A 27127-nucleotide genomic window follows, 5' to 3' on the forward strand; every position below is an offset into this window, starting at 1 on the left:
AGGGGGGTGGGGCGGGGTCGGGGAAGCAGGTTCCCTGCCGAGCAGAGAGCCCGATATGGGGCTCGATTCTAGGACCCTGAGATCATGACCCGAGCAGAAAGCAGAGGCTTAACCCACTGAGCCACCCAGGCGCCCCGAGCCATTCCATGTTTTTTGATTGGAGAATTTAGTCCATTTTCATTTAAAATAATTATTGACATGTATATACTTATTGCCAGTTTGTTTATTGTTTTCTGGCTGTTTCTCTAGCACCTCTCTGTTCCTTTCTTCTCTCTTCCCTTTTGGTTTGAGGACTTCCTTTACTATTACATTTCAATTTCTTTCTCATTTTTTTTTTTTAATGTATTTCCAACTTTTTTTTTTTTTAAAGACTTTATTTATTTATTGACAGAGAGAAATCACAAGTAGACAGAGAGGCAGGCAGAGAGAGAGAGAGGGAAGCAGGCTCCCTGCTGAGCAGAGAGCCCCATGCGGGACTCGATCCCAGGACCCTGAGATCATGACCCGAGCCGAAGGCAGTGGCTTAACCCACTGAGCCACCCAGGCGCCCCTCCCATTTTTTCTTTCGTGTATTTACTATAAGTTTTTGCTTTGTGGTTTACAGTAGAGTTCACTTATAACTTCCTAGGAATATAACAGTTTGCTTTGAGTGCAGCTGAAATTTAAACACTCCCCAAACTCTACATTTTACTCCCCTCACTATGTTTTATGCTTTTAATGTCATTTTTTACATCTTTTCACTTTATGGACCCCTTTACTGATTATTGTAGTTTTAGTTAATTATACTACTTTTGTATTTTAACCTGTATCGTAACTTTATACATGATTAAGATACTATCTTTACTACATATTTGCCTTTTCCAGTGAGAAATAAGTTTTCTGCCTCTTTTTCTTTTCTTTTTCTGGGACCCCAATATGTGACTCTTGTTCCAGTTGGTGTCATTGCAGAGATCCCTTAAGTTATCTTCATTTTTAAAAATTCTTTTTCTTTTTGTTGTTCTATCTGGCTGAGATCCATTGCTTTATCCTCTACCGCCCTCATCCATCTTTCTGCTTCATCCAGCCTTCTGCTGAATCCTCTAGTATATTTTTCAGTTCAGTTACTATATTCTTCAGCTCTGTGACCTCTGTTTGGTACTTTCTTAGGTTTTCTGTCTTTTTTGTTGAAGTTCTCATTGTGTTCATTTATTCTTCTCCCAGTTCAGCGAGCATCTTTATGACTACCATTTTGAATTATCAGGTAGATTTCTTTTTTTTTTTTCTTTTTTCTTTTTTAAAGATTTACTTATTCGACAGAGAGAGAGATCACAAGGAGGCAGAGAGGCAGGCAGAGGGCGGGGGGAAGCAGGCTCCCTGCTGAGCAGAGAGCCCAATGTGGGGCTCGATCCCAGAACCCTGAGATCATAACCTGAGCCGAAGGCAGAGGCTTAACCCACTGAGCCACCCAGGCGCCCCTATCAGGTAGATTTCTTATCTCTGTATCATTAAGGTCTTTTTCTAAGGTTTTGTCTTATTCTTTAGTTTGGAACGTGTTTCTCTGTATCTTCATGGTGCTCGACTCTCTTGTGTTAGTTTCTCTGTATTAGGTGTAACAGCTTCCTCTCCCAGTCTGGAAGGAGTGGACTTCTGCTGGTGATGATCTTTCTTGTTCCAACCCCCCTAGCTCCGTGTTGTCTTTTAAACCTTTATGACTGTCTAAATGGCCTGGTTGGTCTCATTGAGGTGGATGTGCCAAGACCTGCCAGGGATCAAGGGGCAGAATCTTGTTTGACACCTAGTTTCAGGCTGACTGGAAGCCAGACCCTCAGGCAGCAGCTCTTACAATATCAAGCACACACAGCCTGTGGGGCCATGATCGTAACTGAGCAAGGCCAAAGGGCTGCGCAAAGATGGGGTCTCCTGGCTTATGTTTTCCTTCTTAGGTTCCACATATGAGTGAGATCCTATGGAATTTGTCTTTCTCTGACTGGCTTATTTCACTTAGCAAAATATACTGTAGTTCCATCCACATCAATGCAAATGGAAAGATTTCATTCTTTTTGATGGCTGAGTAATATTTCTCTCTGTGTGTGTGTGTGTGTGTGTGTGTATGTATTGTCACAGCCAGCACAACAAATTGACCAGGAACGTGAGGGTTAGAGGATGGTGAAAAGAAATTAAGGGACAAAGAGATGGGGGCAGGAGGAGCACGGAGGAGGATGTCCCAACAGTGCCGATTTTATTCCACATCTTATAATCATTTATAAGGCAGACCACAATAGGAGGAGTAATACATCAGTATCTAGTCAGATGACTGCAAGTTCCTATAACAAGTTTACATTAACTACAAGCAAATCTCGTGATGCCAGGTAGTCATGGCTAATGCCATTAGCTACTATTGATGCAAGACAGGCAACCAGGGAGTGGGTTATGGGAGGTACAGAACAACAAGGACCAACTAAGAACTCATGACCCTGACCACATTGTTCCCTTCTGTAGGGAGAGCGTGTGGGAAGTCACGTAGGTGAGTGCACGACACGTAGCACAGACGCTTTCTCAGTGCACTCAACTTTCCTGTCCTTGACCCCTTATCAAGGTGTCCGGGCTTTAAAGGAGAGACAAGTCAGGGCCTGGTTTGATCCACGACTCCAACCATGCTGTAGCCTCCAACAATACACACACACATCTTACTTATTCATTCATCAGTTGTTGGACATTTGGTCTCTCTCCATAGTTTGTGTCTAGTTGATAATGCTTCTGTAAACATTGGGATGTATGTATCCCTTAGAATCAATATTTTTGTATTCTTTGGGTAAGTACCTAGGAGTACAATTGCTGGATTGTAGGGTGGTCCTATTTTTTTTTTTTTTTAAGATTTTATTTATTTGGGAGAGCAAGCACCTACAAGTAGACAGAGCAGGGGAGTGTAGTCGGTGGGGCATGCTCGCTTCAGGAAGGCACTGGGCATGGGTCTTCTCTGTGTGTGCCAGCGGGCTGCAGAGGGCAGCGGGAGGGACCTGCCTCACTGGTGCTTATTGTTCCACAAGGCAGTGGCAAGTCTAGGGTGCTACAGTTTTCAGTTTTATTAGGTAAGGAAAATGTTGAATGTTTTTTTAAACTCAGAAATTGGATTCTTTCTTGCAGTTTGACATATTTTGATCTAGGTTAATATACTTGTCTTTAGCAGGATGAGGTCACGGTTGTGGGGCCAGATCGCCATTTAAAAGTTCAGAATGCAACATTACTTCATTATCCTATAATGTGAAATTTCATTTAATACCATATCTTTTCTCATTAGTGCCAAGTGGGGAAAAAACGGACATATCTGGGGGCGCCTGGGTGGCTCAGGGGGTTAAAGCCTCTGCCTTCGGCTCGGGTCATGGTCCCAGGGTTCTGGGATTGAGCCCCACATCAGGCTCTCTGCTCAGCGGGGAGCCTGCTTCCTCCTCTCTCTCTGCCTGCCTTTCTACCTACTTGTGATCTCTGTCTGTCAAATAAATAAATAAAATCTTTAAAAACAAAACAAAACAAAAACCAAAAAACGGACATATCTGAAGAGCGCAAGTTTTGGCATATACCGAGAAACTCTCCCTTGACTTATCATCCATATTTCACTTAGCTCAGTTAGCTATGAGAAGTTCTTCCCTGCTTCTTTTCTCCATTACTCTACTCTTCACATTCCTCGCCTGTGTTTCCTCTCTACCCTGGCCAGACTTTCACCCCACACCCATCGTTGTCTGTCTTCTTCGATGTTTATGTTATGTGTGGTTTCCTCTCAGCGTTTGTCCCACTGGCAGCCTTGCTGCTTGGACACTTCCCTTCACCCTTTCTTTCCTTGGATTTACAGATGACCATTTTCCCCCTCTCATCTTCTTTATGATTCTTTTTTTTTTTTTTAAAGATTTTATTTATTTATTTGACACAGAGAGAGATCACAAGTAGGCAGAGAGGCAGGCAGAGAGAGAGAGGGAAGCAGGCTCCTTGCTGAGCAGAGAGCCCGATGCGGGGCTCAATCCCAGGACCCTGAGATCATGACCTGAGCCGAAGGCAGAGGCTTTAACCCACCGAGCCACCCAGGTGCCCCTTCTTCATGATTCTTTTTCTCTCTTTTCTTTTCCTAATCTGTTAACGATGTCCTAGATCTTGTTCCAAATTCTCAGCATTTCTCTCTAAGTTACTCAGACTTCCTTGGCTGTGGCACAACACAGTCGCTTAACCTTAATATGTAATAAATATAAAGCTGTCTTCCCTATCAATGTGCTTCCTGTATAACTATCACTTTTGTCTCATCAAAAAAAACATTGCAGCTTTTCACTGTATCCTAATCTTCACCGTCAAGTGTACGTCAATCAGTAATGCGTTATGTAGCTGTGTAGTGGAGTGACATGTTCATTAAGATTGAGTCTGAAAGGCCTATTGAGAAATGCCATTCAGGTTGAATATATGCAGTAAAATCTAACTACAGTTCTGTTTCTCCATGCCAGTCTTGAATTAAGACATAAAGTAAATGTGGTAGGATTTAGAGAGTGATTTTCCCCCCTTATAAACCTTTTTGCCCATTGTTAATTGAAGCATTTCATTAACTGGATTGTTCTCATTTTGCTGAGTCAGAGCACAGTTGGACTTTGGTGACTGTAAATATATATACCTTTTCTATACTATAAATATATATACCTTTCAGGAGGTATTTTAAAAATCTTTATTAATGCTGGGGAAGAGATGATATGTTCTTTAGAATGATGGAAGTGAGCAAAACACTTTGGGGAAAGATGGAAAGGAAAAATATTTTGTCACTTTTTATTTTAGAGTAGTGTAAAGTAGAAATAACATCTTTCTAGCTTTTTTTGTGTGTCTATAATAATTTTGAGAAAGCTGTATTTAGATACAGTAGTGATGACTGTTTTGCTAAGTATATAAGGATACATTTAGAGAAGATTATAAAGCCTTTTTTTTTTAAAGATCTTATTTATTTATTTGACAGAGAGATCACAAGCAAGCAGAGAGGCAGGCAGAGAGAGGGAAACAGGCTCCCTGCTGAGCAGAGAGCCCAATGTGGGGCTCATTCCAGGACCCTGAGATCATGACCTGAGCTGAAGGCAGAGGTTTTAACCCACTGAGCCACCCAGGCGCCCCAAGATTATAAAGTCTTAAAGACAACATATGCCTTCTCAGGTTGATGTCTGGACATTTACAGAGAAACAATCCTAAAGGAATTGCATTCTGTAAATTGTATTAGTGCATATCTTCGAGCCGCACCTGCAGGCGACAGTGCACAAATATGTATGATAATTGTGAGTTTTCAGTGATGAAAATAAAGGAATTCATTCATTCGCTTGACATATATTAAAAGTTTCCCAGATGCTGTGATTTATGTCTATTTTGACATACATCTTTTATAGTTAAAGATTTTTTGGGAAGTTCAGCTGATCAGATTCAATATTTATTTATGGACGTGATGGGGTATTAGATTTATAATTTAGAAATCTAGATTAAAAATGTATAGCGTTCAAGAATGTCAAGAACAGTGCTGACTTTGGCACACCCTCCCAGGGTGTGGCGCACAATCACAGATGGATGGAAGGTGGAGGCATCTTGGAGATCTTTCAGTATATTTATTTATTTGGCAAGTAGTTACTCTGCGCTGGCTTCCCATAGCTGCTTGGTGCTGTGGTGGTAAACAATGGATCAAAGGCTCTCATATTCTTAGAAATTACAGTCCAGTACGGGAGATGGAGGGCAGACAAACAAACTCATTAGTTAAATTGGGCTTGTGGAAGGTTGTTGAAGAAAGAAAAAGGCGTACAATAGAAAATAAAAGGTAAGGAATTTAAAAAATGATGTAATGAGGGAGGAGCTCCTTGAAGACTTGATACTGAAGTCGAGATCTGTAAGAGAGAATGAGCTCAGCAAGGTCAATTCACATCAAGGACATAGCCCCAAGCAGAAAAGAGCTTGGACTCTACAAGGTACTTAACCAAGGCCTGTGTGACAGGAAAGCAGCGGGGACAGTGGTTCAAGGTGGGACTGGACAGAAGGCAGGGGCCACACTGTAGTAGTGCCTTGTTCTATTGACTTTGGATTTTAATCTATATTTAGTGGAAACCTATTGAATAGGAAATATATCTAATCTAATTTATATTGATTTTTTTAAAGATTATATTTATTTATTTGACAGAATACAAACAGGCTGAGCAGCAGGCAGAGGGAGAGGAGAAGCAGGCTCGTTATAGAACAAGGAGCCCAGTGTGGAGCTTGATCCCAGGACCCTGGGATCATGACCTGAGCCTAAGGCAGCCGCCTAACCAACTGAGCCACCCTGGTGCCCAATCTAATTTATATTTTTAGAAGCTCAATTTTGACTATTGCAAGGAAAACCATTTGTAGTGGTTTAGAGCTCCGAAGTGGGAAGATTAGTTAGGAGGCAGTTTTGTAGTGGACCAGGTCGGATGGAGGTGGGAGCTCAGAGGCACACATCGGAAGCAGAACTGACTTGCTAATGGACTGGATGTGAGGATGAGACACAGCATAGAATCAAAGATGAATCCTAGTTGGAGTTATTTTTGGCTAAAAAACTGAGAGAATGGTGGTGCCACTTGTTATGATGGGAAAACTGTATTGGGTGGGCGTTAGAGATGAAAACTAAGACTGGTCTTAGACTTAGGTTACATTTGAAATATATTTTTTAAAGATATATTTGTTTATTTTAGAGGGAGAGAAAGAGTGCGAAAGTGGGGGGTGGGCAGAGGAAGAGAGAGAAAGTCCAGCAGACTCCATGCTGAATGTGGAGCCCCACGTGGGGCTCGACCTAATGACCCTGAGATCAGGAGACCTGGCCTGAAATCAATTGTCTGATGCTTAACTGACTACGCTCGCCAAGTGCCCCAAATTGAAATATTTATAAGCATACACGTGGTGCTTTTCAGCAGGCGGTCCGGAACTCAGAAGAAAGGTATGAGCTGCGGATGTAAAACTGGGGGAGTTGTCAGATGGTATTTAAAGGTGTTGGAGTAGATGAGACAAGCCAAGGGAAAGATTGCAAACAGAGAGGAACAGTGGCTCAAGGCCAAGTGCTAGGATGCTCCAGCATTTCCAGATTTGGTGGAAGAGGAACTGGCAGAGAACATTGAGAAAGAGAGGTCAGGAAGGGAGCTGGGACAGTGAGTGCTGCATCCCAGAAGCAATGAGAAGAGAGGGTTCCAGGAGGAAAGGGGTGGTCTTTGGGTAGACAACTCTTGAGAGGTGAAACCAGGTGAGGGCAGAGAAGGATTCATTTACCTTTATAATCAGCTTCTGCTTTCAGAAATCTCATCTTACTTGTCTTCGCATCCCCAACCTCTGGCATCTAGCCTGACACAAAATAGACACTAGGCGAATTCTTGTTGAATGATTAAATGAAAGAGATAGTGACAAAAGAGAGCTGGATCACGAGTCTGTCAAAAATTACATCCAACTGTCACTCCTTTGAGTGAGTTTCCACAGCAGTTGGTACAGCTTTTCTATCAAGTACTAATACACTGATAAAAACATATCGAAAGTCTTTGATACTTAAAATGGTTTCAGGAGTATAACTGTATTATTTTTTTGACAAGTAGATACCTAAAGAAAGGTAGTTACATTGGTTTGGAAGAAGAGGGGACATTTGCGTAAGAGAGAGAGAGAGTGCATGTGTGTGTGTGTGTGTGTGTGTAATATTAGTTTCATTTGCTGGAATTGATGTCACTATGATTAAGTTATTTCCATTTAAGTTTGAAATTGTAGAAATAGTACAAAGGACCTATATTAGTTTCTTTAGACATTTTATTCTTTCTTGATATGGTTAGAGAGCTTTATTGAGGCTTGGGCGATGGAAATTTTGGAGGAAGTCATTAATAGCAAAGAGATCTGTTTAATGGGGAAGGATTCAGTCACTTTTAATAATGTGATTTGCAGCCTGTATTCCTAAAAACGCTTGATCTTCTTAAATCATATCTTTGCCCCTTCCAAGTAAAGAGGAAGGTACAATGCTTCATGTAGACAGAATAAATTAAAAAAAAAAAAAGAATTTCTTTATCAATTCATTAGGTAGTGGAGGATATTATGAATTGCACAATTTCAAAAGATTATGCTTTCCTTGCATTGTGCTCTATCTAGAGACCGAAAATCTGTGTACCTCCTTTTTGTACTGTGTTCAAGGTGGGTTCTCATCCAAAATTAATAGTCTGGAATTGTATACCATTAATTTGGCTGTATTCTAATAGATTATGATTCTGTATCAAATTAAATTGCTTGGTCTTGGAGGAGGGGTAAAATAAGAGTTTTAATCTTTGAGGGAAGTTTCTGGAATTCTGGGTCTGCCGCTAAACAACCATTAAGGGCTATTGGTGTTGCCAGTTCAATTCATTTAGAGTCAGCTGGTGATCCTTTAAGAATGAGTGCTTGCCGTCTGTCGAGCCTGTTCTCTTAGGGTTTTCTAAGTTATAGCCTCTTATTAGAACAAGAAAGATTGTTTTTCATGAAAAGGCATAATGGCAAAAACCTGAACTCTGAGACTATTATGCCGTAATAAGCAAGTTCAAATATTGCTGATGTTTCCCAAGGGAGAATTATAACTGGGGCTGAGAACAACATACTGATGATTCCTATTTATTAATGGTAATGAGAGCTTTTCAGACTTTAACTGGAAGCCAAGTTGCAAATCTCTAGATGAAAAAATTAAACTTTTTTTTTTTTAAAGATTTTTTTTTTATTTGAGAGAGAGGGAAAGAGCACAAGCAGGGGGAACAGGAGAGGGAGAAGCAGACTCCCCACCTGAGCTGAAGGCAGATGCTTAACTGACTGAGTCACCCAGGCGCCCCTAAACTGATCTTTCTTGAGGGTAGACGCCACATGTATGGTTTTAGCTTAATTTAAGATTCAAGTACCACAGACACTAAGATCTGTTTTTGTGAATGAGAGATTTGGCATTAGAGCGACAGCAGGGGTGTGTCATTCGTCAATAGCTGAGCTTAAAAACCAGTGTTAGTCCAGTCCGTGAGTCCAACTCCTGATTTTGGCTCAGGTCATGATCTCAGGGTCCTGGGATTGAGACCTGTGTCAGGCTCTGCACTCTTTGGGGAATCTGCTTGGTCTCTTGGTCTCTCTCTTTCTCTCTCTAAAGTAAATAAATACCAAAACCAATGTTCTCCCTTGATCATTCACAAAGAAGAATGGTATTCTAGTGCCCAAATCTTTCCTATATGTTGGGGGATAGAATTATCCCTCAAAGAATTTAGGCTGTCATAAAAAACAATGCTCATGAAATGACCATGTTCAAAGAGTGAGGCTCCTTTTCCAAAAGAAGAAATTAAAGGCAGAAGCAAACTGTTAGCACCAACTCTAAAAACAGAAACCATAGATCATGGAAACGATGATACCTTAGTCTGTATCTTTTTGTTTGTTTGTATGTTTGTTTGTTTTTTGTTAGCCCTTTAAAATATCTTGCCTCATCATGTAGAAAGCCATGTTAATAATGTCTATTTTCCAGGATGGGAGGAGGACACAGGAAGTGGGAGTTGAAACTTGGCAGTTGTTGCCGTTTCAGTACAGGGGAGAAAATAAAACCTGTCCTATTGGTGCCAAACTAAAATGCTCCATGGACTCTGGGAGCATGATTCAGGCGAAATGAAACCTGTGCGGGAAAGACTTTGAAGAAACTAAACTCACCCTGAGACACAGAAAATTGACTTGTACAGACAACAGAGTGATACGTGGCATAGAGCCCTGGATAGGCAGAAAATAGGATCACGGTAACGGCTTGTCTTTTGAGCTTCCTTTGTCCTGACTTATGGAATCTTGGAGAAAACGCTCACCTTCTTTGGGCCTTTACACATCTATTAAATGGGAATTATAACTGCCCTTCACTGTTAGGAAGGTTATGCATATTTCTAAAATTTTTGAATACGGGGCTCGATCCCAGGACCGTGGGATCATGACCCGAGGCAGAGGCTCGAACCCACTGAGCCACCCAGGCGCCCTGCTCCGATACTTCTTATTGGTAGGTAAGTTGTTCTCTCTGCTTGGAAGCTTCTAAGATTTTGCTTTTTCTTCATAAGAGTACAAGCACTTTCCAGTATCTACAGAGATGTCTTTTTTCATAAATCTTGGCTGGAATCTGATCAACCACTTGAATTTATAGACTCAAGTCCTGATTTTTAAGCTCAGAAAATTTGTTTCTTATATTTGTTTAATTATCGCCTTTCCTCCATCTGTTCCTTTTCCTCCTTCAGGCTTTCCTGTGACTCACTTATTTTGTTTCCTAGATCCTTTTCTCTTGTGATTTCCATCCTTTTGTATTTTTGTTCTGTGCTTTCAGATTCTTTCTCTTGACTGACCAGGCTACTAATCAAGTCTCAGGAAAGATCATCACCTCCTTTAATTCATGTACTGGAACATCGGATTGAGAAATCACGCATTTCAGCTCTAGGCAGTGTTTCTGTGCTGCGCTGAAATCTCCTTCTGTGCCCTTACTGCTCCTGGTCTGGTTGTCCTCGGTCTCCAGCTGCTGCCCTATCGCATTAACCGTGTGTTCTACCTGTCGTCATGGACTGTCCTCTTGTTGGCTGTGGTGCCATTACTGGCGCCATTACTTCTCTTTGTCCTATTGCTGGGGCTCAGGTCTGATCGCCAGAGGACCCATGTGGCTGCACTTCTGTAAGCTGTGGGAGCACAGTGGTCTCCATCTCTGTGCAGCAACTCCTGTAGCGCTATGACAGAAGACAGGCACCAGGGCCCTGCCAAGGCACCAGGCGGGAGGACCTCATGCCCCAGAGTCTTCCTCACACTCTCCCAGCCTCCCAGACAGGAGGCCTCGGTCTAAGTGTTCACTTTCTCCTTGGTCTCTTCTGGGACACACACACACACACACACAGTCACATGCATACAATGGAGTGAGAGAGATTTTCAGTCTTCCTTCCAGGTGTCCCTCCACCTCTGTAGATCAAGTTCTTTATCATCTCCCAGGCATTCTGATCCTCCCCCAGGACTCATCAGATGCCCGTCTTTATTGCCAGCCCAGCCCAGTCCAGGAAGAAAGCCCCGACGTGTTCCCTTTCACACGGCTCACGGCTTCACCTGCCCTGGGTGTTCACCTTGCTCCGGAGTGGTCTGGGTCAGGAGAGGCAGAGTAGAACTGAGAATGGCAGGATAGTGAGCCATTTTACCTTGTTATCTCCCCAGATTCCTCGACCAACTGTAATTCCTGGATTTCTTTTTCAAATACTTACCCAGTTGGGAAATGTGGGAATTTGTGATAAAAGCTTAACTGGGGGAAACACGGCAGTCAGTCCTCATGTTCAGTGACTACTATGTAAAGATACCATCAAACTGATATTTATCTCTAAGTTCATCACTATTTTTGAAATTCAGTTTTTAAAAAACTTCTCCCTTCTGCATATTCTGTCATTTTCTTTTTTTTTAATTTTAATTTTAATTTTTTATTTTTTTTTTTAAGATTTTATTTATTTGACAGAGAGAGAGATCACAAGTAGGCAGAGAGGCAGGCAGAGAGAGGAGGAAGCAGGCTCCCTGCGGAGCAGAGAGCCTGATGCGGGGCTCGATCCTAGGACCTTGGGATCATGACCTGAGCCGAAGGTAGAGGCTTTAACCTACTGAGCCACCCAGGCGCCCCTATTCTGTCATTTTCTTTCTTCCATAGCAAACTGTCTTATCCCAAGAACACATAAACTTGATACCCGAGAGTATCACAGTCCTTTTACTTCTTCCGTGGCTATCTTGCCTAAATAATACCTCCCCAGTTCTACTTTTTATTTCAGAGTTGTATTAGCACTACACCAGTTATGTAAAAAAGCCACTAGATAAGAATTGTACATATTTTTCTATTTCAAATATACATATATATATTTTTTAAACTTGAGATTGTTTGTGGTCTTTGCTGTTTGGGTCTTAGGCTATTTTGGGTCTTCTTCCCAGCTTTTATGACATAGCACTTCCATTTCAATATTAAATTTATCAGCGGACCATGTACCTAACTATCCTTTGCCCTTCCGCCATCATGTGTAGTAGACTGTACACAAATAGGGTTATAATAATTCTCCACAGCCCTTTGCAACGTGACTTTTCCCTCATCCCATCAACAGGTGGAGGTATCTGCTTCCCTTGCACTAAAATCTAGGCTGGCCTTGTGACTTGCTTTGACTAACAAAATGAAGTTGAGTGACTTCGTGAGAATTCTGAACCCTGGCCTCGGGGTGTCTTGTGGCCTCTGCTCCTGCCCTCTTGGAACCCTGGGATGATGAGATGAAAAGCCCAGACAAAAGCCGGCACCAGCACCAACATCAGTCATGTGAATGAGACCATCCTCGAGCAGTCAGCTTCTGTAGAACTACGAGGGAGTATAGCCATTGGAATGATTGACCCCAAGACAGATCAGCCACGGAATCATCCCTACTGAACCCAGCAGAATGTTTTGATCCACAGAATCATGAGCAAGTAAAATGGCTGTTATATTAAGCCACTATGTTTTGAAGCGGGTTTGCTTTACAATAATAGATGACCAACATGGCATGCCCAACTTCCCCTTTCTGACCTAATTCAAAACCAATCTCTGTCCAAAGAAATTATTTTCCTCATTTATCACGGCCATCACTCCTACCTAGAAGATTTACTTTCTTACATACTCTGAAGCTGCCTAACCCTGCAGGTCAGGCAATTTTTGTCTGGGTTAAAAATTCTTGGTTAAAGTACAGTTCTTGTACTATTTCTACATATAAACTTCTATAATTTTTATTATCATAGTTTCTGGTAATTAGGAGGTGTGCTGCAGAAGAGAGCGTGTAGTTTCTATCGAAAGAATCTCCTGGGGCGCCTGCATGGCTTAGTGGGTTAAGCCTTTGCCTTCGGCTCAGGTCATGATCTCGGGGTCCTCAGATCAAGCCCTGTGTTGGGCTCTCTGCTCGGTGGGGAGCTGCTTCCCCCCCCCTCTCTCTCTGCCTCTCTGCCTACTTGTGATCTCTCTCTGTCAAATAAATAAAATCTTTTAAAAAAAAAGTGTCAGACAAGCCCCAGATTTCTCACGGATGACACAGGGTACTAGAGATGGCAGCGTAACTTCTGTGGACCATGGAGACAAAAATCAGCCGCCTAAAAGCCACAGACACACCCAAGCTGCCGTGTCCCTGTCAGGGTAAAAGAAATTTGCTTCTCTGTTAGAATCAGAGAAGGCTTTGCCCATTTTCTAACCAAAATACTCAAGAAAGAGTATCAATCAAAAAGCACCCAAACCAGAACTTCATCATAAACATCACAAGGTGAAGGGAGATAATAGCAGAGGAAATTTTTCTAAATTAATCAGTTAACTCAAGTGGGAAGGAAAGAATAGGTTCAAATGTAGCAGTCTTGATATTAATGAAAATGAGCTGAATTTTCCCCATAAAACATTCGATACTGTTAGACTGAGTTAATAAGCAAAATGCAGTTATCTGGTGTTTATAAAAAACACACAAAAAAAGTGATAGAAGGCCAACATAAAAGGATGGACAAAGGTCCCAGGGAAAGATAAAGAGTCAGAAGAACTAGCAATATAAGAGTTAGACAGGTAGTATTTAAGTTAAAGCCATAAATAGGATAAGACATTACATAATACTTTTAAAAAGTCACAGTGTATGAGGGAGGTAAATAGACGTGTGTTTATGGAATAACATAGCCACAAAATCTATAAAGTGAGAATATTAGAAATGCAAATAGTTATGGTAAGACACTTTAAGAAACATCTCTTGCTTTTCTCAACCTGTATTAACTTTGTATAGAACTCTAAGATGGAGAAACAATAAATAAAAATGGATTCAGTGGCTATGTGACACTTTACATTCCTTCAATACAGAATATTCATTTTGTGTAAAGAAGAGGTTTTATATATATATATATATATATATATGAGTACTATGCAGCCATCAAAAGAAACGTAATCTTGCCATTTGGACAACATGGAGGAAACGAGAGGGTGTTACGCTGAGCAAAATAAGTCAATCAGAGAAAGACAATTATCGTATGATCTCCCTGATTGAGGAAGTTGAGAGGCAACGTTGGGGGTTTGGGGGTAGGAGAAGAATAAATGAAACAGATGGGATCGGGAGGGAGAAAAACCATAAGAGACTCTTAATCTCACAAAAGAAACTGAGGGTTGTTGGGGGAAGGGGCATTGGGAGAGGGTGGTGGGGTTATGGACATCGGGGAGAGTATGTGCTATGGTGAGTGCTGTGAAGTGTGTAAACCTGGCAATTCACAGACCTGTTCCCCTGGGACTAATAATACATTATATGTTAATTAAAAAAAAAAGAGCAGTATTGCAGGTGGTGGTGGACCATCGAGGTTTGAAGGACTATGAGTCTCTTAATGACCTTCTAGTCCATTGCCTCTACTTTCCCAGATCTAACTGATCTTTTGCCTCTGGATTGTCATATGATACAACAGGTGGGTTAGGAGTCTCATTTGTTACTGTAGCTCAGGCTGTTTGCAGACCAAGTTCATGGACTAAAGTCAGCTCAATCTAATAGTAAGAAAATCACGCTAGCTTTTTTTTTGTATTAGTATTTTCTTGGTATATCCTTTTCCAGCCTCTTATATCAAACTTATCAAACTTTGCAGCATTTTATCATATTTTGGGTGTGTCTTTTATGAAGAACATATAATTAGATCTTTTCCCCCTTCACATCTGGGAATCTTTGGTGAGTTTAGTCCATTAAATTTTATTGTGATTGTTGATTAAAAAAAAAAAATTCGTTTTCTGGATCACTTATAAAACTTGATCATATGCTTGACCACAAAGAAGACCTTAGCAAATTCAAAGGAAAAGGGATTTTTATAGATCTTATTCTCTGATCATAATCCAGTAATATTAGAAATAAATAACAGGAGGTAGTAAAAAGAACCTTTACATTTGGAAACTTAAAAACATTCTTTACAACCCTAGTATCAAAGGAGAAAACAGAAGTCAATTTACAAGATATCTAGAAATCAATCAAAGGAACACAATTTATTGCCAATGCCATGGAATACAGTGAAAGGTGTAGCTAGTGGACATTTTACAGCTTTTAGATGTTTTCATTATTCAAGAATAAAAGTGTACCCTTATTATGAAGTGAGAAAAAAGAATGACAAAACTAACATAAATTAGAATGAGGGAATAGTAAAGATAAAAGCCAAAGTTAATAAATCAAAAAATAATGTAAATGACAAGTATAGATGATAGTTCCTTGAAAATACAAAATAGATACAAAGATTTCCTTTTTGATTAGAAGATAAAGAGTCAAAAATTTATGAAACCAGAAACAAGAATAAACATGTAATCAGAGAGGCAGGAACAAATCAAAATGGATGGCAGAGATAACTGTATTCAACGCTATGGCAACGAACTTGAGAAACCAGAAGAAATGGGTTATTTCCTTGCCAAAGATAAATGTCCAAATTTGGAAGAAAATAAAATTAGGATTGTATCTTATACTGTATATAAAGCTGAAAACAAGTCAAAAAGCAAGACAAACTTCGCAAGAAAATAACCGCATGTATAATATTAGGAGCAGTATTAAGTTTGGAGACCTAGAAGCTACAAGAGAGAGGATAAACATATCCTCTCTGTCCAAAGAGTAAGATATTCTGCATTTCAAAAGATATTAAGCAAGACCAATAAATGGTAAAATTTGAGGAAGTTTTTGCAATACGGAGGATAGTTTAATATGTCTTGTGACAAAGAACGTTTACAAGTTGACCAGAAAAGCCCAGAAATCCAATAGAAAAATAAGCCAAAAAATAGGAAGGTGTAGTTCAGAGAGGAGCAAGCTCAGAAGGCTGATACAAGAGAAGGAACTCCAACCCATATCATGGTCTGTCATCGCTCAGATGGGCAAAAATTTATGGTCCGCTAACATCCATTGCTGTTGGAGGTCAAGAGTCCTATACTACTGGTCAAAGTCTGTGTTATACTCCTGTTGGAGAGCCGTCTAGCCACATGGGTCAGTGGTAATATCTGTTTGACTCAGGAATTCCACTCCTTGTCTCTTAAATAAAAACACCCATACGTAAGAGTGTCACAAGGTTGTGCTCCTCCGTAATGTTTGTGTTGGGGAGAAATGAGGATAAATGGATGTTTGCCAGGAGAGGAATGGTTGGCTATAATTACGTCATATCCAAATGGTGGGATATGCGTTCATTAAAAAAGAAATTTAAGGCTCTTATTAGTTGAATTGAGAGCTTTCCGTGAGCCATTATTATGTGGGGAAGGCATGTTGCAGAATACTGGGTATTACTTAGTAGTCAGAAGACAATGAAAAACTTGTGCTTCTGTGTGTCTGTATAATTACATGTACATGGATACTTATGTATACATGGGAATATATCTGGAAGAAACATACCAGGTAGTTACTGTGTGTTACTGGAGGAAGAGGGTGACATTGAGGCTGGTATGGGTGGGGGGAGTGAGGAAGAGACATTAACCAAATAAAAAAAGGACAAATGCACGTGCACACACACACACACACACACGCTACTAATAAATAATGATATTTATGAGGACATTTGCATGTTTATGAAGTCTGAATATGTACATCCACGCACAAATGAAATTTTAGAAGTACATTTATTCAATTTTATAATTTCTAGTTTGTGTACCACTAAGGAAGAACCTCAATCTAAAAACATTAATTCTCAAATCAGATACAGTATGGTAACTGTCCAGGGCTCCTTGGATTATAAGTAAGTAGCAGAAATCCAACCAAAAACTTAGCAGAAGCGAAAAAGGAAATTTATTGGCTGCTAGGAGCCTTCTCACAGGTCCAGGGCAGCAGTCATCAGCTGTCTGTCTGTCTGTATCTCTGCTTTCTACTTTTCCTGTATCTCTCATTTTATTTTTGAATTGATTCTCTCTTTTTCTTCCTCTTGACAGCCCGACAGTTCCTTGAAACATCTTCTTCTGGTCTGTGCTCCCTCCCTTCCCTGGCATGTTCCTTCTTCCCGTGGCTTCACATAACAAAGTCCTAGGGAAGAGCACTGACTCTGGGCTGAGTCGCCTGCCCACCCTGACTAATCCCTGTGAGCCGGGGAGGATGGAGTACTGTGATGAGGTCTGGGTCACAGAGTCCCACCTTGAGAGAAGAGGGTACTGTGCGTGGTGGACGGTGCAAACATAATCACACCAAGTGAGTGGGGAACACTTCCCCAGAGAGGAATGGTTGGCTATAATTATGTCATATCCAATCCACTACGGCAGAAAGGGGAGGGGTTCTGTGTAAAGGAGAGAAAAAAGATCCTGGGTAGACAGAAACCACAGGTGCCCGCTGGAGGGCTTTGTTTCAAGTATAAGCCAAGTTTGCGTCTTTAATATCAAAGGAATTACATAGTAGAGGAAGTGTATTTGAATCAAGCAGTAGGTACCATGTATGTAGGGTAGGGAGAGTAAACATTTGTCCAGTAACCCCAACACTTATAATGGGTAAGTATTGACGTGTATTATCTTACCCCAGATGTTTCACAAAATATGTGTTAAGTGATTAGGAAGGAGTATCAGCTTCATGGATTTGAACATGTATTTTTCCAGAAAACAAAAAACTTTTTTAAAAATCCCCAGCCTTATTGAAATGCAGTTGACTTACACCATTGTGTAAGTTAAGGTGTACAATGGATGTGATCCCCGGGTATACTGTAAAATGTTTACCCCAGTAACCTTAGTTAACACATGGGTAATCGCACGTATTTATTTTTGAGGTGATTTTAGTGTGTTAGCTTCCTTCCCCTGTGCCTGCTGAGACGCACTTGTAGCCGCCACTGTCGTCGAGGATTGTGTACGCTAGATGCACTCACCCTAGAGACTCCACCCGTTTTAATACTGACTTATAGTAGTGCCTGGATATTTAGGTGATTAGTAAGTGACAGTTCTATTTTGTTAAAAAAAAAAAAAATTAATGGAATTACAGACCAGAGAGGAAAAGATGGTAAGTTGATCCAGAAATTCGGGCTATAAAAAATACCTAAAATATTTAACCAGAGATGTTTTTTCCATTTCCTCCCTCCCGTCCTCTCCTCTTCTCTCCCCTCATCACCCTCCCCTCTCCTTCCCTTCCCTTCATTCATTCATCTGGTTTTATTTATTATTTCTTTATTTTTTTTTACTGTAACAGATAATACTTTTTAAAAAGATTTTCTTAAATTAACATAGAGTGTATTATATGCTTTGGGGGTACCGTTCTGTGAATCATCAGTCTCACCCAATTCACAGCACTCACCATTGCACATACCCTCCCCAGTGTCCATAACCCAGCCACCCTGTCCCTCCCAACCCACCCCCCAGCAACCCTCAGTTTGTTTCCTGAAATTAAGAGTCTCTTGTGCTTTGTCTCCCTGATCCCATCTTGTTTCATATTTTCCCTCCCTACCCCCAGCCCTGCCTCTTAAGATTCCTCACATCAGAGAGATCATATGATAATTGTCTTTCTCTGACTGACTTATTTCACTCAGCATAATATCCTCTAGTTCGATCCATGTCATTGCAAATGGCAAGATTTTAGGGTTTTGATGGCTGCATAGTATTCCAGTGTGTGTGTGTGTGTGTGTGTGCGCGCGCGCGCGTGCGCATGCATGTGTGTGTACGTATCTCATTATCTTTATCCATTCATCGATTGATGGACATCTACGTTCTTTCCATAGTTTGGCTATTGTGGACATTGCTGCTATAAACATTCGGGTGCACATGTCCCTTTGGATCACTATATTTGAATCTTTAGGATAAATACCCACTAATGTGATTGCTGGGTTGTAGGGTAGCTCTATTTTCAACTTTTTGAGGAACCTCCATGCTGTTTTCCAGAGCGGTGCACCAGCTTGCATTCCCACCAACAGTGTAGGAGGGTTCCCCTTTCTCCACATCCTTGCTGACACCTGTTGTTTCCTGACTTGTTAATTTTAGCCATTCTGACTGGTGTGAGGTGGTATCTCACTGTGGTTTTGATTTGTATTTCCATGATGCCCACTGATGTTGAGCACTTTTTTGTGTATCTGTTGGCCATTTGGATGTTGTCTTTATAGAAATGTCTGTTCATGTCTTCTGCCCATTTCTTGATTGGATTATTTGTTCTTTGGGTGTTGAGTTTGTTAAGTTCTTTCTAGATTTTTGGATACTAGCCCTTAATCTGCTATGTCATTTGAAAATACCATCTCCCATTCTGTCAGTTGTCTTTTGGTTTTGTTGACTGTTTCCTTTGCTGTGCAAAAGCTTTTGATCTTGATAAAGTCCCAATAGTTCATTGTTGCCCTTGCTTCCCTTGCCTTTGACGATGTTTCTCTAGGAAGAAGTTGCTGTGACTGAGGTCAAAGAGATTGCTGCCTGTGTTCTCCTCAAGGATTTTGATGGATTCCTGTCTCACATTGAGATCTTTCATCCATTTTTTGTGTGTGATGTAAGGAAATGGTCCAGTTTCATTCTTCTGAATGTGTCTATCCAATTTTCCCAGCAGCATTTGTTGAAGAGACTGTCTTTTTTCCACTGGACATTCTTTCCTGCTTTGTCGAAGATTAGTTGATCATAGAGTTGAGGGTTCATTTCTGGACTCTCTATTCTGTTCCATTGATCTGTGTGTCTGTTTTTGTGCCAGTACCTTACTGTCTTCATAATGACAGCTTTGTAATAGATCTTGAAGTCTGGAATTGTGATGCCGCCAACTTTGGTTTTCTTTTTCAACATTCCTCTGGCTACTCGGTGTCTTTTCTGGTTCCATATAAATTTTAGGATTATTTGTTTCATTTCTTTGAAAAAAGTTGATGGTATTTTGATAGGGATTGCATTAAATATGTAGATTGCTTTAGGTAGGATAGACATTTTCACAATATTTGTTTTTCCAATCCATGAGCATGGAACATTTTTCCATTTCATTGTATCTTCCTCAATTTCTTTTATGAATGCTTTATAGTTTTCTGAGTACAGTTATAGATAACACTTTAAAAATGTCTTAATGTGGTAGATAACACAGAAAAACATATTGCCCCATGGTGTATCCAAACCCAACACTCCTGAGTACCACCTGTGTCAGGCAGCAGAGCATTTTCAGTCAGCGGGTGCCCTCCCTGCACTGCTTGCCCCACCCCCTCAATGTGGGAAGTGATCCCGACTTTTCTGTTACTTACTTCTGGCTTTTCCCCTTAGTTTCACCACCTAAATTCACATCTTGCATGGTTCAGTTTTGCCTGCCTTTTCAGCTTTCCAGAAGTGGAATCACGGAGCATGTCTCCTTTGGGTCTTGCTTCATTGATTCTGCATCACAGATGTTGTCCACAGGAGTGAAGGCAGAGTGGGAATGCACAGCTTTTTGATAACTGACTCTGGCGACCCTGTGAAGTTACAGATTTTAGGTTATTAATTGAATTCTTTGAGGAATCTTAAGAGTCCCAATGAGACAGATGAAGTGTTTATTCTCTAAGAACCCTTGCAGTTGGTACCCTGCCTTCCTGAGAGGAATGATCACCATGCTGTCTTGTGCCTTTCCAGAAGAAATACTTGTGTTGGCTGCATTTCTAGGGACGCACCAGAGCTCAAGGCAGTAAGCCAGTCCTGCCCGCCCAGAAGTGCCTCTCTCACGGGCAGGGCTTGAAGTATTTCAAGCTGGTAGAGTGGGTTTCCTGGAGTTAGTCTTAGAATTAAAGTAGTGTCTTTTTTTTTTTTTTTTCAAGATGTATGTATTTATTGGAGAGAGAGTATGTACAAGTGTGCACGTGTGGGGGGAGGGGCAGATGGAAAGAATCTTGAGCAGACGCCCCGCTGATCATGGAGCCCAACTCAGGGCTCAATCCCACAACCCCAAGATCATGACTGGAGCTGAAATCAAAAGTTGAATGTTTAACCGACTGAGCCCCCAGGGAGCCCCTACGCATAAGCCTTTTGTTGGTGTTTCTAGATGCATATTCTAGCTTTCTATGGGTCTTATATAATTTTGCTTATTTATCCTCACTCAGTATTTTACTGTCTCTTTTCCGGATGTCTCTATGTATATGTTCATATACTGTCTTTTTCCTTTTTCACACACCTTCATGTACACCAATCCTATTGATGATAGTAGAGGCGATCGGTTTTGTGATTTCTACCCTTGCCATCAGTTTCAGTACGCCTGGATTTGAGAAGGCATTAAGGCTGAGTGGGTGGGTAGAGAGAGAAAAGAACAGAACATTCCGTTTGGATAGGTCTCTGGTCTGCGCTTAGCGACCAGGAGGCCTGATGAGTGGGAGCTGTCCAGGACGCGGATCTGCAGTAACCTGCCCAGCCCCTGGGCCCCTTCTGTGAAAGCGGCGAGGACTGGGAATGGTTACAGCGATAGAGCATCTTCTTGGTCTGTGACTCCACTCCTGGAGATAGATGTTCATGTCACAGGAGAATAAGAAGCCAGCTTTGTAAGATTGTGGGCAAGACACAGTCACATTTTGTGACCGTATGGGCACATGTTTCATGAACAGGATCAGGAATGAAGAAAACATTCAGGGCCCATGAAAGGAAAAGGCACAGAAGAGTTGATGTCTGTGTCTGTGTATCCTTTTTGTGTGTGTCTAAGAGTGGATATATAGAAATTGGCTTATGATAACAGTTCTGAAATACCTGCATTCATATATAATGAACTCTGGTGTTTTGTTTTGTTTTTTTTTTAAGATTTTATTTATTTGACACAGAGAGGGAGAGCACAAGTAGACAGGGTGATAGGTAGAGGGAGAAGCAGGCTCCCTGCTAAGCAGAGAGCCCAATTCGGGGCTTGATCCCAGGGTACTGGACTCATGATCTCAGCTGAAGGCAGATGCCCAACTGGCTGAGCCCCCCAGGAGTCCCAGTAAACTGTATTTTAAAAAACCCTGTCTATATGTTTTGGTTGTCACTAGAGATTCTATTTATTGATTAACTTCCTTTTCCCAGCAGGAATGTCTTGCAACTGGTACCCATTATGCATTTTTGTATAATATGATGTCAATTAAAAAATTAGCTGAAGTCACAAAAAGGAAGGCAATATATATTCACAAGCCAACTATTCATAATTTCATATATTTCAAGTTGAGCTGCCCACCGCCTCTGCCCCATTATGTAGAACAACCCACAGCAAAGTCGATCCCTGTGGGGTTCTACCTCTCTACCCGCTCTTCCTCTCAGTTCTACCTGCTCTACTTCTCAGTGCTGCCATGCTTGGGGATGTGCTCAGAGATTCAAATCCAATTTGATGTTTTCCAAAGCAAAACACAACTTAAGACAAATCTGTTACCCAAAAAGTCACATACTTCAAGGGCAAATGCAGACGGTGTGGTGATAGCCGCCTTCTGCTGCCCTGTTCGTTCGCACTGATTACTGGGGACTGACCGGGCCCGTGGAATCACCCCCCAGTCTGGGCCAAAGCCAGTGACAGCACCTGAGGGCCAGCAGTGAGTGCTGTTGACTCTGTTATGCTTCCTGTTCACTACGGAGAGGGAGTTGACAGGAGCTGGAGCAGGGGAACTGGGAGTGAGCCTCACACGGGCCATGGTGGCTGTGTTTACTTCTCTTGGCTGGGAGCTAGTCTTGGCTGTCAGGTGTCCTTTGCTTCATTCTTCCTTACGTGAATTTATCCTTCAGATTTTCCTTTTGTGTACTCCAAGATACTACTGAGGGCATTTAGATAACTGGTGTTTATACTGTTGATAATCTGAATTAACCAGTCTGTATTGAATGGAATCTGACTGCAGGTGTATCTGTTTCTGATAGATGATGACTCGTTTTATTGTCGAAGAGGTCAGAATTTGTTACCAGTCTCAGATAGACTCTGTATCTAGTCATGCTGGTGGTGCTCTAAATGCGTTTACACCAGTAGGAGTCTTAATTCCTTCTTTACTGTCCTATTTGTGGATTGAGAAAGCTAAGCATGTAGACAGCACTTTCCTGTCCTGGGGCTCTCACCTTTAAACCTATTGCTTCTAACCACTTGGAGCTCAGAAAATACCATGAAGCACATTTCAGTGAACTGTTGACTATATTAGAATCTCTTTTTTCCTTTGCAGACCCTTCATGTGACCTTTTTAAATATGTATTTGAGACAGAGTGAATGTAGAAGCTGAAAATGCCTGGAAGATTGCTGGTTTCTGTTACTACCTGTCCAGCCTTTTGGCATCGGTGCCTGATTTGGATGATGTGATATTCCGAAGGACGCCTTCATCGACGTCGTTCTTCCGCGAGTTGCCTCTGGCGGGAGGTGGTAGACACCATTCAAGATGGCCAGTCAGCCGCCAGACGAGGCGGCAGAGGCTCAGGTCTCTGACGAGCTCGAGTGTAAGATCTGTTATAATCGGTACAATCTGAAGCAGAGGAAACCCAAAGTGCTGGGGTGTTGTCACAGGGTTTGTGCCAAATGCCTCTACAAGATCATCGACTTTGGGGACTCGCCGCAAGGCGTCATCGTCTGTCCTTTCTGCAGGTTTGAGACCTGCCTGCCAGATGATGAAGTCAGTAGCCTGCCCGATGACAACAACATCCTGGTAAACTTGACTTGTGGAGGCAAAGGCAAGAAGTGCCTGCCCGAAAACCCCACCGAGCTGCTGCTGACCCCCAAGAGGCTGGCGTCCCTGGTCAGTCCCTCTCACACTTCCTCCAACTGCCTGGTCATAACCATCATGGAGGTGCAGAGAGAGAGCTCCCCGTCTCTGAGCTCCACTCCCGTGGTAGAATTTTATAGGCCTGCGAGTTTCGACTCTGTCACCACCGTGTCGCACAACTGGACGGTGTGGAACTGTACGTCCCTGCTCTTTCAGACATCTGTCCGGGTGTTGGTGTGGCTGCTGGGCTTGCTCTACTTCAGCTCCTTGCCCTTAGGGATCTACCTACTGGTGTCTAAGAAAGTCACTCTTGGGGTTGTCTTTGTCAGCCTCGTCCCTTCAAGCCTTGTCATTCTCATGGTGTATGGTTTTTGCCAGTGTGTTTGTCACGAATTTCTAGACTGTATGGCACCTTCTTCTTAATTAATATGCAGACTAAGAAATTTGACACACATTGCCATCTTTGAAGCTAGGTAATTTATCATTTATTTATTTTATATTCTCAGTGATTAGTGTCCATGACATTAACAAAGCCATTGGCCCAATGTTTGTGGTCTCTTTTCCATCAAAAAGCTGACTCCGTTGGTTTTCCTATATGCTGGACATAGAAAGTGCTCATTTCTTCTTAGGTGTTAGCAAAGATGCAAGCATGTATAAGCTAAGCCTTCACAGAGCACTTCTTGTGAGCCTGCCCACAGAAAGGGCAGGAGTTCACTCACCCCTGCTAGAAGGCACTAGCAGGGAGGGGTTAGGCTGTAGGAGGGGTCTTTGCAAAAGGTTAGGGATGAACCCGTTCCTCTAATCCTTAATAATCTGTGATGGTGGGTGGACACAAGAGGAGAGCTTTCCAAGACACATCTACTTGAGAAGTGTGACCTGCCCCTCCCACACTCCTCCCGCACCCCTCTCCCATACCCCCTCGTATCCCCTCCTGCACCCTCCTCCACGCACCCCCTCCCACACCCCTCCCACACCCCCCTCCCGCACCCTGTTGTTGGCTCCCCCCAGAATCCTCTCCAGGAGCTCTCTTGCCAGTCAGCGCGCTGTCCGTGTCCCAGTGACGCGCTCCTTCCTTCTGTACATGGTTCTTCGCCAAAAGGAAACTCGGCCTCATGCCCTTGGCAAAATACCCATTTTGCCAGATTTCTAAAGAGAATTAAACATATTGCAGAATTTGTCTTTAAAGCAGACTCATGACTGAATATGGCCGCCTGTCTTTAAGACCTTTCGTCCATATTTGTTGTCTTCTTTCCTCCCTCCTCTCTGAAATTCTCACAGAGCAGTTACAGTTCACGGGCGTCTTCATGTGGGTCCTGCCCTCGAACGGTGTCGCTGAGTTTTGTTCACCGCCTTGTTCGGCAACCCCACCCCTTACCCTGGGTGATGTTCTACTTCAGTTAGTTGTTCGAAGCATGAGGATTTTCCCCCCGTTGTATTTCAGATTCTGCTAGGGACTTGTTTAACTTAATCCTATAACAGTCTGGGGGTAAGTTGTGGCAGTGGAAACCCAGAAACAATTCCTGAGCTCCCGGGTTGAAGTGCTGAGAATGCCAGTCTTCTTGCTGTACTGGGCTGAATTGTACCAGAACATAACGGTTTGGGCTTCTGTGCACCATGGGGTTGCATTTGGCCAAAGTGACAGGGAAAGAACACACAGAGCCGACTTGCTGCTTGAGAGGACCCTCGGGGCAGTCAGACGGAGGCGGCAGGGCGTCCCTTGACCTGTTGCTCTTCCTCTTAAAGCCCATTTTAGCATGGATTCACGTTCTTACATAATTCATTTCAAATAAAAACACAAGCTGTGTGACTTGAGTTAATGAACTCCTTTTTGTGATGTCGGGGAAGTTGAATGTATATATTTATGAGAAGAAACTCTTGAGCAGATTTTAGGTTTGAGGGAATAGAATGTCCACAGAAACTGGGCCAAAAAAAAAAGGGAGGGGGTTCAGTTCCTAAAACCCATTACTGAGGATTAACATTAAAATATTTATAACTCTTAGAAAAGGGCTTTCCTAAGACGACTTCCCCCTGTTTTTGGGAAACATTTGTTGTGTGACACTGTTGTAGTGGACCAGTCTGATCTCTCTTTTCAGGAAGAATTGACCCTTACTTTTAGAATAGTAGTTTGATTTTAATCAGATAACTCCTGTCTATGAGAATACGTACCCCTAAGGGTGAGTATGATGGAAAATACCTGAAGTGTGGCCCAATGAATTTAATCCTCGAGTTATAGCTGAATACATTTATAATTTAATAAAATCTAGATTAGAAAGCATTGTGAATGCAGTTTCCAAAAATCCATTTGTACTTAGAGTAAATACAATGTTTAGGAGGTGTTTCATGGTTTGGATTTATATATTTATAAGGTTTTTTAAAAAAAATGTTCATTTTGTCTGACATGTACATCAAATAAATGAGTTATGATGAGATTTCTAGAAAGCTCTGGATGTGGGTACTGTGTATTTTGCTTCTTCGTATAATGTCTGCAGTGCTAAATTTGTCTCTCTTTGTATATTGTGCTAGCCTTTTTTTTTTAGTTGTCAGTAAATTAATTTGGTTTTAAAGAATTTTAAATGTAAGCCAACAGAAAATTCTTTATGCTGTTGAATGAAAACAGGACAATGCTTCAATATTTTATTCACTGTGATAATATTTTGTTTGTCCATTAAATTATTATTTCGACACTAGAAGTTTGACTTCCCTGACTCGTGATTGAGATTCAGTTATTACTACGGATTTCTGTTAACATTGGGTAATTGTGACCTGGAGCTTTCAGAAACACTGATGAAGCTAGTGCCTCTGTCATACACATGAAGATTCCAGAACTTTCCGACAAAGTTGATCTAACTGGTCCCACCAGTTTGTTTTTGAAAAACAAAGCAAAACAAAAACCAAGCAACCAAAAACAAAACAGGGGAGGGAATTTGAGAAGACAAAACTAAACCATTGTCTTTATCATTATAAGTAAATTTTTTGGTTTTAATTTGTTTGATTTATGTTCCAGAATCTGACTAGCCACTCAGCAAAACAGTGTCCCTTTTAGTTGGGCAATCACTAGCCTTCTGTGAACTGGGCAAATTTTTGTGATTACCTGATCTTTAAATATAACCATTGTTAGGCAAAGTAGACATTGTTGACAGTATGTAATGGTTACATGTTTATGATAATTAGTGAATTGGTACCACATGTTAACCAAGAGAAATGGTTTTCATTCACTTCTGAAACCTTTGCATAAATGAGCAAGGAATGTGGTTAAGGAAAGGCATTACCTGCACTAGTCAGTCGTAACTTGGATGAGTCCTGCCTACCTGCTGAGAGACCCACAAATGATGAGCCTGTGTTAGGTTGTAAACAGACACCCTGACTTCCAAGAAATGTTCTCATATGTCATCCAGGTAGATGCAGATGCCAAGGGAATCCTATACTGCTAGAGAGACTGGTAGCACAGTGTAAGGACCATCTCTGTGACTCCTGGAGCATAGAAGGTGTGAAAAAGAGTTAGCCTGCGTGGAATGAGGGAGAACTACAGTTTTCTGTGTTTCTGTATCTTTTATGGTTTTTCTTTTTAAACTCTTGTTAGCAAAAAGCAAATACCTGC

At 41.6% G+C, this 27127-nt stretch overlaps 1 protein-coding gene across 5 annotated transcripts in view; it reads left to right on the top strand.

The window, feature by feature from the left end:
• Positions 1–26219, top strand: part of RNF182 (ring finger protein 182) — a 92526-nt gene extending 66307 nt beyond the window's left edge. For all 5 annotated transcript variants that reach the window (XM_082730237.1, XM_082730240.1, XM_082730241.1 and 2 more), the window contains one exon: positions 22999–26219. In XM_082730237.1, coding sequence (XP_082586363.1) covers positions 23209–23952 — 744 coding nt within the window. In that variant the 5' untranslated portion in view covers positions 22999–23208 and the 3' untranslated portion in view covers positions 23953–26219. The remainder of the gene's footprint in view (positions 1–22998) is intronic.
• Positions 26220–27127: the final 908 nt, after the last annotated feature.

The sequence above is a fragment of the Mustela nivalis genome (assembly GCF_964662115.1).
Source record: "Mustela nivalis genome assembly, chromosome: 5".
Taxonomy (NCBI): Eukaryota; Metazoa; Chordata; class Mammalia; order Carnivora; family Mustelidae; genus Mustela; species Mustela nivalis.